Consider the following 12,412-nt stretch of genomic DNA (forward strand, 5'->3'; position numbering starts at 1 on the left):
GGCGCATTTGTTGATGATGTTTTTTCTTTGGAAAAAGGGAATATTGTATTATCTCTCCAGCAGGGATACACTATAATACAGCATGTGACTCAATTATATGAAGCATACATTTCTATGTATATACTTTTGTATTTAAACAAGCAGCATCATGCTCAACTTGCCCTGCCTGATGTAGATAAAGAGCAACAGCTCTATTTGTGCATTCAGATAACTGTGACAGGTTTAGAAAAGAAAAACCTCCATTATCTTTCTGAATCAGCCAACAAGTTGTTATATGTTCCATGCTCTGGGTGACCACTCAATAATTTCTTGTGGACTTCAAAAGTGACCCATGACCTCTTCATTTCCAGGATGGGTGGTATGCCAGCAGCCAAAGTAAACACCCTCATGTTTAATATAAACAGGCATGTATTGTACCCTCACACATTATAACAGTGGCCACTTCAGATCATACCTCATTGGCTGTGAAGAGTTTTGGGAGATGAAAAGTGTGATATAAATTTTTTTAAAGAAAATATCCCTTGCTTCAATTATTGCTTTCTCTTATTAAAAGTAGTTTTCAATTCATCCTCCATTAGTGAGTCAAGATTTGCAAGGATAAGAGGGAATACTATAATCAGATTAGTCATATTTTACAAGGTCAGGCTCAAGGGACTGAATGGCCTACTCAACCCTATTACTTATGCTCTTATGCATTTTATAATTTATTGGACTCCTGTTCAGTCTTTGTTTAATTATTTTGATTCATCACCCCCTTTAATGGGACTAAAATTGTCCATGCTGATTGAATACACAAATGTATGATCTTTTGCAACTCTTGACAAAAGGATCTCAGGCTCTGTCAGCTAATTCAAAGTAAAATAACGTAGTGGTTATTAGAAGATGGAAGTGAAGAGGTATTGATGTATAAGAATTAATAGAGTGCACAATAACTCAAACATGTAACTCAATGGTCATGCATTTGGCAGCAAAATTAATTGGTAGTTCTCTCCTCACTGGGTCAGAATGTTGTGAGTCCAGGTCCTACCCCAGGAATTCAACATTGTATCTAGGCTATCACTTTAGTGCAGCACTGAAGGATTTCTGCACTGTCAGAGATTTCATCTTTCAGGTGCGACATCAAATTAAGGACCCATCTGTCCTATGAGAGAGACCTTTAAAATCCAAATGGCATGATTTCAAAGAAGATCAGGGCAGTTGCCCTAAGAGTATTGGCTAGCTAATTCATTTCCCTCAACCAACATTCCAAAAGCAAATCTTTTGATCATTATTACATTGACATTTGTGTCAAATTGTTTGAAGGGTTTCTCACTGTGGAGCCATATCTTTGTAAACCCTGCCTCTTTAATTGTTTACCTTGTCCCTGTGGTGCATCTATCATCCAATTTCCACCCCATTTTCCCACGTGCCATTCTCAGAATGGCTCACTACTCAGTGGATATTTGCCAATAGATGGGCACCTGTACCATCTTTAAAAGCCCATCTGTACCCACTGTCAGTTCTGGAGATGGCAAATTGGCACCTCACTTTGCAGGCAGGGTCCTGGCATTGTGCTGGTGCCAAATCGGAACTTACTCTTCCCCCGGGAGCAGGAGTCAAGGCTACGACACCAGACAATGTCCAAGGTTGCTGGCCAGGCCAATGTAATCTCAGCTGTCTGGAAGAATGCCCAGCACTCTCGGAAGAAAGTCAATGTTTTTCTCTACTCTGCCAAGTGCAAATGTCACTATCTTCTCTCTAATATCTCACATTCACTCTAACTTTGCTACTGGACTCACCTCTCACCAAAGCCCATGCTCTACCACCGTCGCTATTACTTGCGATATCTTCTATTACACACACTCCAACCGCTGACACCACTAACCTTGTGTGACCTCTACGCTGCCTGCTCACTTGCTCAGGACACCTCCCTACCTGCACCAAAGGCAACATCGATGCCATCCACTTTCACTTCCATTAATTCATTGTAAAAGCTACCAAACTAACCACTTCAAAGAACCAACTCCCCCAAATCTAAATAATATGTTCATCTGCAGTGGGAATGTCCAACTGTAACAAACATATCAAAAACAATGTGTTGGCTAAATTGCTCAGGAGATGCAATGTGCAAATAAATATACTGTTAAAACTCAGGATTTGAGTCGGACCAGAAGTAGGACAGCAGAACAAATTTTATACAATCAGTGTTTAGTCAGGCTGCCTCAGGAAGATGCTCAATGATTTTTGAGGAAAGAACTAAATCATAACTACTCATTGGAAAGAATATATAACTCCATCAATTACGTCGGATGTGGTTGCAGGAATATTGTTCATTCAGCTTTCCTCTCATACCCACTGTATGTTGGCAGGGTGTTATCCATATTTGCATTCAATAAAATGAAAACATTTGTGCTAACCTTTCTGACATCTTAATCCTGTAGGGGTGTATCATAAGCAGGCCTTCATAGACACGGATGGTTTAATACCGCTCCTTCTCATTGCGAGAGGATAACAGCCCTCAGTAGAGAAGAAGGAGTCAGGATGAATGGGGGACTGCTCATCATTAAGCATTTCATGAGGAGAGGACCGTGACTCTGACTGTCCTGAGCAGGTCCTGCACTATTATCAAAGGTTGCCCTTGACGTTTTGCTGGTAACCACTGAGGAAAGGATATCCCTCTTGACTTGACTGAGGTCTGCTGACAACCATGATAGGATTCTCGGCTTTATATCTGTAAAAAGCAGAGAAGCAATACAGAAGTGATATGAGCCTGATATCTCTGTCCAAGGGGATAAAGCACAGAAAGACAAGGCAATGCATGGCAAGCATGCTGTGAACATCCAGTTATGCTCAGAGCATGTGATCACTATGACAGAGAGTGAGGAGCCTGGAGCTGCGGCCTGGTCCAATCCATGCGCTGGGTATGTATCCCTGAGTGCAATGACAGTGGCATTCCAATGATAGTCACACTGTGAGCATTTGAAATGCAGAAGCCTTTTATAAATGGATCAGAGATGTGTCATGTCGGATGCCAATGTCTCTGGATGTATGGCTGGTGCCCATGGAGTGGTGTGGCCTGAGATGTTGGCTCTTGGTGTCCAGCATGGAGGTCACCTGGAGTTTGCAATAAACTGAATCTGCCAGGTGCCCACTCTTTCTTGTTGGGCTTTCCCGATGATGGACTTGTTTGGTGAGTTTGGTAAAATCAGAAGCACTAATATTAATGATGCAAGTTGAGTTGTTAACAAGGTGTTTAACAATCAATAATGACGCGAGTTGAGTTGTTAACAAGGTGTTTAACAGTCAATTGTCAACTCAGCACTGCCTAGCTTAAATCTTGGCACATCTCTTATGAAGCTGAAAATGTGTTGCTGGAAAAGCGCAGCAGGTCAGGCAGCATCCAAGGAGTAGGAGAATCGGCGTTTTGGGCATGAGCCCTTCTTCAGTTGAAGCAGACTAAGATAAAAGGTAGGGAGGAGGGACTTGGGGGAGGGGCATTGGAAATGTGATAGGTGGAAGGAGGTTAAGGTGAGGGTGATAGGCTGGAGTGGGGGTGGGGGGCGGAGAGGTCAGGAAGAAGATTGCAGGTTAGGAAGGTGGTGCTGAGCTCTTATGAAAGGCATAAAAGATGGAGAGAGATGATCTCTTTTATTTAATTTACTTGTGGGACGTGGGCATTTTGTCTGATCCAACATTTAACACCCATCCTTGGTTGCCTTTAAGAAGGGTGGTGAGTTGCCTTCTTGAATCACTCCAGTCCATTTTATGTAAGTACACTCACAATGCCATCAGAGAGGGAATTCAAGGATTTTGATCTAGCAACAGCGAAGGAATGGCAATGTATTTCCAAGTCAGGATGTTGAGTGGCTTGGAGGGGAAATTGCAGATGGTTGCATACCCACGTAACTGCTGCCTTTGTCCTTCTAGATGTAAGTGGCCAGGGGTTTGAAAGATGCTGTCAGAAGAGCCTTGGTGAATCTTGAAGCCAAGATGGGGCTCCCAGCTATTGCTGCTAAATTCTTTTATTCATCTTGCCATGGTCCAAGTCACTCAGACCCTTATAAGATTCCATCCATAGAGTTTGCTACAATTGAAATTACAGCACCAAACTGAGTTGGGAAACATAGTTATCACCCTTGGAAAGACTGGTAATCACACATTCCTGACTTAAAATAAACCTATACATGCGACTAATCAGGCAACAGGTGGGAACTCCACACAAAGACTGTTAGATGTACCAGAATAATATGTTTCAATTTCATTCAAGGTTAGTGTAATCAAACTCACTTAATGCTGTCACTTAACTCTCCTTGAACTATATGTTGATGTTTATAAATTGGAAGCTTATAATTGCTGAAGGATAATGATTTAATTTGTGGGAGATATTAGCAAAAGACTATTGTTGTGCCTAATCTTGAGCTGCCTGAATGAAAGATTTATTTACTCTAGTTACAGGAGGCAGTAGGCTTATATACCAGCAGATGGCTGGATAGGATGAGGAACATCTGCTAACGTCCATCATTTTCCAGTTCCAGTCTTTTGAAAATTCCTATTTATACTTAGATGCACTAGGGCCTCTTTTTGGGATCTGTGAGAGAGTCCAGAGACATTACCGGCTATAAACTCAGGTTTTAACACAGAATACAAGGTGGCTTGGCTGAAAATTCTTCCGTCCACCACTTTATCATGACCATTACCCCATTCAGCATTCCACTTCTGATGATCTTCCTGATGGGAACCGGGAGTTTGATTGACGGGACTCTTCCCAAAGGTTTGCTTCAATTGTCGAACTGTTCTGGTTAATAAAATTGCTTTTTAGTTAGGGCAGAATTTCATGTGCTGTTTCTCGACGCGCTTTCTTTGTAAACAGCTAGAAGTGATCATTTAATTATTCTGGTTAATTGTAAATTTACTTTGAATGAAACAAAATTCAACTGTTTGTGAAAACAACCCAAAACTATCAACGAGCATGACACTGGAGCAGGATTACTTAATAGCTCATATTTATTGCTCAGGTTTTGCTTTGTTAGAATTGTAGCGATTTATTATCGTTATGTCTATGCATTATTTATAGGGCAGGATGCCATTTCGTTTTTGCCACGAATGAGCCATATAATCATTCCTTTTAGCAATTAATCGCAAATCTAATAATTAAAAGAAACCGTCTTTGTTTTAGCTGACTGCTGATTGGATCAGGAAATGTCAGAGATGGGTGTCAGTGGAAACTGCCCATGGTGCAGCTATAGAAAAGCAAGTTTGTTGTTTATGATAGCTTGTCTTGCCTTGTTTAAATGTGATTCATTCAAAGTGAATGCTGAGTAATTACTGGGGCAATGAAGATGGGAGATAAAGCTGCTGAGGGGGTCTCTTGTGGTGCAGTGGTAGTGTTCCTACCTCTGGGCCAGAAGTTCAAGTCTCACCTGCTCCAGATGTGTGTCGTAATTTGTCTGACCAGGTTGGTTAAAAATATCTATAAATGAGCTGGATGAGGTTCCAGCCATTGACATTAATCCCCTGCATTCAATGAGATGGGACAGAGTCCAGGGGTGCTGATGAAAGCATTTAAAATGTGCTCCCAATCTACACACGTGTTGCTGTGGTTTTTATGACAATGGCTATCGTGGTTTCAGAGATTTCTGTGCTTTGGAGAGGCACAATACTTATAATATATTTAAATCAGAATCCCACGGAGTAGTTGGAATAAAACTCACTATCGGTAAGCAGCTTTCCTAGTAGTTAGCAGGGAATCAGAGGCAACACCTATCAATGCCACAAGTTAACAGCTGCTTTATAGCAATGCTCCTCTCTCCCTCAGCACTTCCCACCTCCCCATGCAGACTCTTCAAGTAAACTTCTGGTTTATTCCCAAGATGCAAGGTAGACTGGTTAGCAAGGTTAGATCACATGGAAAACAGGGACAACTAACCATTTGGATGCAGAACTGGATCGAAGGTAGAAGACAGAGGGTGGTGGTGGAGGGTTGATTTTCAAACTGGGGGACTGTGACCAGTGGAGTGCCACACGGATCGCTGCTGGGTCCGCTGCTTTTCATCATTTATAAAAATGATTTGGATGTGAATATAGGTGGTATGGTTCGTAAGTTTGCAGCTGACATCAAAATTGGAGGTGTAGTGGAGCATGAAGAAGATTACCTCAGGATGCAACAGGACCTTGATCTGATGGCTCAATGGGCCAAGAAATGGCAAATGGATTTTAATTTAGATAAATGTGAGGTGCTGCATTTTGGAAAGGCAAATCAGGGCAGGACTTATACACTTGTGGGCAGCACAGTGGTTAGCACTGCTGCCTCACAGCGCCAGAGACCCGGGTTCATTTCCCGCCTCAGGCAACTCTCTGTGTGGAGTTTGCACATTCTCCCCGTGTCTGTGTGGGTTTCCTCCAGGTGCTCCGGTTTCCTCCCACAGTCCAAAAATGTGCAGGTCAGGTGAATTGGCCATGCTAAATTGCCCGTAGTGTTAGGTGTCGGGGAATGGGTCTGGGTGGGCTGCGCTTCAGCGGGTCGGTGTGGACTTGTTGGGCCGAAGGGCCTGTTTCCACACTGTAAGTAATCTAATCTAAAAAAAAACTTAATGGTAAGGTGCTAGGGAGTGTTGCTGAACAAAGAGACCTTAGAATGCAGGTTCATAGTTCCTTGAAAGTGGAGTGACAGGTAGATAGGATAGTGAAGAAGGCATTTGATATGCTTTTCTTTATTGGTCAGTGCATTGAGTACAGGAGTTGGGAGGTCATGTTGTGGCTGTACAGGACATTGACTAGGTCACTTCTGGAATACTCTGTTCAGTTTTGGTCTCTCTGCTATAGGAAGAATGTTGTGAAACTTGAAAGGGTTCAGAAAAGATTTACAAGGATGTTGCCAGGTTTGGAGGGTCTGAGCTATAGGGAGAGGCTGAATAGGCTGGGGCTATATTCCTGCAGCATTGGACACTGAAATTTATAGAAATTTATAAAATCTTGGGGGCACGGATAGGGTAAACAGACAAGGTCTTTTCCCCAGGGTGATGGAGTCCAAAACTTAAGGACATAGGTTTAAGGTGAGAGGGGTAAGTTTTAAAAGGGACCTAAGAGGCAACTTTTTCATGCAGAGGTGGTGTGTGCATGGAATGAGCTGTCAGAGGAAGTGATGGAGGCTAATGAGACATTAATGTTACAACATTTAAAGGGCATCTAGATGGATATTTGAATAGGAAGGGTTTAGAGTGATATGGGCCAAAAGCTAGCAAGTGGGGCCAGATTAATTTCGGATACCTGATCGGCATAGACGATCAGGTGTGCTGTATATTTCTATGACTCTATGTCCTGATTCAGTGAATTGTAGAATTGTGGGGAAGTGATTGTCTCATAATATTATTGCTAGACCATTAATCCAGAAACTCAGCGAATGCTCTGGGAACCCGTGTTCGAATCTATGCCACAGTAGATGGTGGAATTTGAGTTCAATTAAAAATATAACTACTGATTAAGAAACTACTGATGACCATGAAATCATTTTTGATTGTTGGAAAACCCATTTGGTTTACTAATGGCCTTCAGGGAAGGAAATCTCCCATCCTCACCTGGTCTGACCTACATGTGACTACAAACCAACCACAATGTGGTTGGCTGTCAATTGCCCTCTTAACTGACCAAGCAAGTCATTCAGTTGTACCAATCCATAAAAAGTCTCTTCAGAGGCACCTAGGGATGAGCAATAAATGTTAACCAGTCAGTGGCGCCCACATCCCACAATTGAAAATCATTCAGTACAAAAGAGGCCTTCAACCCATCAGATCTGCTGTTGGGCCAAATGGCCTGATACTGCACTGGAAGATTCTATGCAACCCAAGCTGTGAAGAAACATTGCAATTTGAAGATTAAGTGGACAATTCTGCTGTGCAAATATTTTACACATATTCTGGAATGAAAGCCATGAAGCATGGAAATATTTCATTGTTTGTGCGTGGGGAGTGGAGGATTGGAAATGTTATTCTGATAAACTGAATAATGTGAGACATGAACCAAAAGCTGACTGGATGGGGATGGGGAGCTAGTAAGGGAGAAAAATGGATTAAATGAGGGGAAAATCTGTCAGGAGGTAAAGTTCAAAGTGGGGGAAGGTCATCCATGTTTTCTTCTAAGATAAGTAGCACAGCGTATTTTCTTAACGGTGATCTTGCAGGAGCTATGGGGCACCCAAAGGATTTTAATGTCTAGGTACAGTAATCACTAAAATCTGGTTCACAGGCAGAAGCAGTAATTAGAGTTAGAATTAGATTAGGTTTTTTTTATCATGTGTACTAAAGTACAGGAGTGCTGGTAAACTGTACAAAGTCACAATTCTCAGGTGCCATTTTAAAATACAAATTAAAGACAAAAGCAGAAGTAAAAGAAACAGAGCTAAAAGGAAAGGCTAAAAGATCACTCCCATCCCCTCTGTCAAGAGTCCTGACCCACCACTCCAACCATGGCCTCACTGCCAGAAACATAAAAAGTTTATTTTATCTCAATAAAGATCAGTGGTCTCTGAAACACTCAGCCCTGGACCTCCATCCTGCTGCCTCGAGTCCCTGCCCGCTGCTGCCAATGAAACGTTGCCACCTCCGCTATAGCCATGGTCAGGAGCCTTGGCTCAGCCTGCCAGTCTGGATCAGGTGACCTCGGGCTGAGATGGAGCCACATCCGCCTCATCCTGGCTTTGTATTGCTGCCACTGCCACCTCCTGGGACTTGCTCCTCATTCGCCAGGAGACCTCAAACTGAGGTGGAGCCTCACCCTGGCGTTGCTACTGATGCCAATTCTGCCTCAGTCTGCCATTACATTCAGGGCCTGGATATCATTGTCACGTTAGTACTACAACAGTGGGAATGTGCATTTGTAGAGCACCTTTAATATAGCAACTTAATATCGTTGCTGTTGCAGTATAATGGGAATTAGTACGTTAATAATGACAATGTAGATGAAGATATGACAGTTGTCAACAGTCAAATGCCATCAACACTCTGAGAAGCAAAGAATGGAAGAACTGTACTGGAGAATTACAGTCAGTATTCTGTACATTAGAATATAAGTAAGGAGTTTATAGGAACTCCTGAGAAGCACTCAATAGTCTTAGACAAGGTAGAGACAGAGAAGCTGTGATCAGAATAGGGACAATCTCACTACGCAGAGAGTATATTCAAATACTCAGCAGCCAGAACTCATGGTAGGCAGACACCATGAGGATAGAGTATTGCAGATGTGGGTTCAAAGGTTCAGCACACAGTCCATGGAAACAGTAGCCCTAGCACAACTCTATATTTGCTTCTGTGGTTTCTCACTGACATTGTGTGGATGCATTTGAAGAATCCTATCAGAAATCTCACTATGTGTGGAGTCCAAAAGATATTTTCCAGATTGTAACAGAGTCTTCACTGAAGTGGAGGGGATGTAGAAGTTGATGATGTTCTCCTGAGAACAGGAGGAAGTTGAGGAGGTTTTATGGAAGAGAAAATAATGAGGCACTTAGATTGAATTGTTTGCCTCACTGGCAGGATAGTCAGTAACCAAAAGGAACCGATACAAGGTAACAGGCAATTGAACTGATGTTTGATGTAATGCTTCTCAAAAGAATAATACAGTCTGCATTGAGGTAGACCCAATCTGATGATATCATAAGTACCCGAGTGGAAAAAGGCAGAATATCTTTATATAGCAAAATGGTCTATATAAGAGAAGACCTGTTGAAAGCACATGACCAGTAAGTTGTGCAAAGTCAGGAAAGAGTGAGACACAGCCCAACTGAGTATACAGTTCAGGAACTTTGGATGCAGCATGGGCATTCAGTGCAGAGGGGAAGAGATGCTTCTTGTTTATTTTGATGGGTCACAGTTTGTAAGGTTTTTGCATGGGATGAAGTCCAGGATTGGGGACCCAGCACAAAAGACAGAGTGACATCACAAGGAAACCATAAGTTCATCGGTTGCTAATAGTTGCTAATTTGACTATTATAGTTTACTTTCAGATTGAAGATAAATAGGGAAAATACTTATCGGTAATAAATTAAAAGACCTGTAGGAAATTTGACAAAATCAAATTAAGAACAAAGTTGATGAAATAGAGAAGCCTGTCAAGGTTGTGTTGTGTTGTACCTGAATGATATGGGAGCCCCATTGTTGTTCATAGTGACCACATCAGCAGCAAGTGTTGGTTGCTTACGAGTTGATGAGCTGGAGTGGGAGGGGGAAAGTTACCTAGATGCCATGTTTCAGGAGTCAGTCACACCCTTTATATTAACTACTCTAAATTCAGTCAGTGGGGAGGGACAGGAGGGTGTGAGTCTGACTATGAGTGAGGCAGGTAGAGGGATCTAGGAAGCAGTGCTGACTTGAACTTGTTTAACAGGTTTGAGATTCCTGCTCCCTGTGTGGATGTGAGCGTGGGCTGTAGGGAAGATGGGCAAGCTACCACAGCACCATGATACAGGGAGCATTCATGTAGAGGGGAGAAAGAGAAATTTAGTTGTAACTGGGGATAGTACAGTCAGGGGAAAGGATATTGTTCTCTGTGACTAGGATCATAAGTCCTGAAGGCTATATTGTTTGCCTGGTGCCCGGGTTCAGGGTAACTCATCTGGGCTGCAGAGAAAGTGTCTGAAAGTGGATTAATACAGCCAGACCAGATGGACTGCACACTAGGGTTCTGAAGGAGATAGCTGAAGAGATTGTGGAGGCATTAATGGTGGTCTTTCAGGAATCACTGGAGTCAGGGACAGTGCCAGAGGGCTGATAAATAGCTAATGTGACAGCCCTGGTTAGGAAGAGATGGCGACAGAAGACGGGAAATGAGAGGCCAGTTAGCCTGACCCCGTCATCGCTAAGATTTTAGAGAACATTATTAAAGATGAGATTGTGGAGGACTTGAAAGTGTATAATGAAATAGGGCCAAGTCAGTACGGCTTCATAATGGGGACGTCATGCCTGACAAATTTGATGGAATTGTTTGAGAAGATAATGAGCAATTTAGACAAAGGAGAAGCAGTGTAAAATGATCTGTTTCAAGTTTCACAATATTCCAAATGCAGTGTGACCAGACTCTTACACAACCTCAATAGTACATCCTGCTCTTGTATGCTAACCCTCTTAAAATGAAAGCTAATATTGCATTTGACAAGGTGCTGCATAGAAAGCTGCTAAATAAGAAAAGAACCCATTTTGTTCGGGGCAGGTTACTGGCATGGATAGAGGATTGGCTGACTGGCAGAAGGCAGAGAGTGCAGATAAAGGCATCTCTTTTAAAATGGCAACTGGTGACTCGTGGAGTTCTGCAGTGGTCAGCGTTATGACCACAGCTATTCACATTATACATTAATGATCTGGATGAAGGAACTGAGGGCATTGTTGCTAAATTTTCAGATGACACAAAGATAGGTGGATGGACAGGTAGTGTTGAGGAAGTGTGCAGGCTGCTGAGAGTGGGCAAAGAGAGTGAGCAGATGGAACACTAATGTTATATAGTTTGATAGGAAGAATTGAGCAGGAGACCATTTTATAATGGCAAAGACTTTGGAAATCTGAAGCACAAAGGAAATTAGGCATCCTAGTCAGGATTCTCTTAAGGTAAATATGCAGCTTCAGTGGGCAGTTAGGAAGGCATAAGCAATAGTAGCATTCATTTCAAGAGGGCTAGCATGCAACAGCAGGAATGTACTGTTGAAGCTGTAGTAGAGTCTGGTCAAACTGCATTCGGAATATTGTGAGGAGTTTTGTGCCCCCTATCTAAGAAAGGATGTGCTGACCTTGTAGGGGCTTCAGAGGAGGTTTACAAGAATGATCCCGAGAATGATGGGGTTTGTCATGAGGAGTGATCGAGGAATCTGGCTTTGTATTCGCTAAAGTTTAAAAAGGTGGGGGGGATATCTCATTGAAACTTGTAGAATACTGAGAAGACTGGATAACGTGGACATGAACAAGATGTTTCCACTAGTAAAAGAGACTAGGATCTGAGGGCCCATCCTCAGAGTGAAGGGGCAACCCTTTAGAACTGAGATAAGGACAAATTTCTTCAGCCAGAGGGTGGTGAATCTGTGGAACTGTTTGCTGCAGGAGGCTATGGAGGCCAAGTTATCGGGTATGTTTAAGACAGAGATGGGTAGGTTCTTGATTAATTAAAGAATCAAGGGTTATGAGGAGAAGGCAGGAAAATGGGTTTGAAGAACATCATTGAATGATGGAGCAAACTTGATAGTCTGAAAGGCCTCCTATATCCCACAGTCTTATGGGGCAGTTCTGTTATCCTAAATGCTCCAAATAATCTTATTAACAGTATCTGTTTTACCAACTTGTACCTGCTTGCTATCATGCATGAAACTACATCATTTTTAAGGAAGTAGCCTCTTCTCATTAAAATATCTAATGGTTTTCCTCTACCTCTGTAGATTAAATAGGCACCATAGACCCAG

The 12,412-nt window shown here is 42.4% G+C and overlaps 1 protein-coding gene across 1 annotated transcript in view; it reads left to right on the forward strand.

The window, feature by feature from the left end:
* Window positions 1–4,604: 4,604 nt before the first annotated feature.
* The window catches only part of musk (muscle, skeletal, receptor tyrosine kinase), a 185,198-nt gene continuing 177,390 nt past the window's right edge, over window positions 4,605–12,412 (forward strand). Inside the window, exon 1 of the mRNA XM_043716207.2 lies at window positions 4,605–4,750. Coding sequence (XP_043572142.2) covers window positions 4,666–4,750 — 85 coding nt within the window. The 5' untranslated portion in view covers window positions 4,605–4,665. The remainder of the gene's footprint in view (window positions 4,751–12,412) is intronic.

Source organism: Chiloscyllium plagiosum, unplaced genomic scaffold (genome assembly GCF_037043375.1).
Source record: "Chiloscyllium plagiosum isolate Xiang-an unplaced genomic scaffold, Cpla_swu_hap1 HiC_scaffold_2, whole genome shotgun sequence".
Classification (NCBI taxonomy): Eukaryota; Metazoa; Chordata; class Chondrichthyes; order Orectolobiformes; family Hemiscylliidae; genus Chiloscyllium; species Chiloscyllium plagiosum.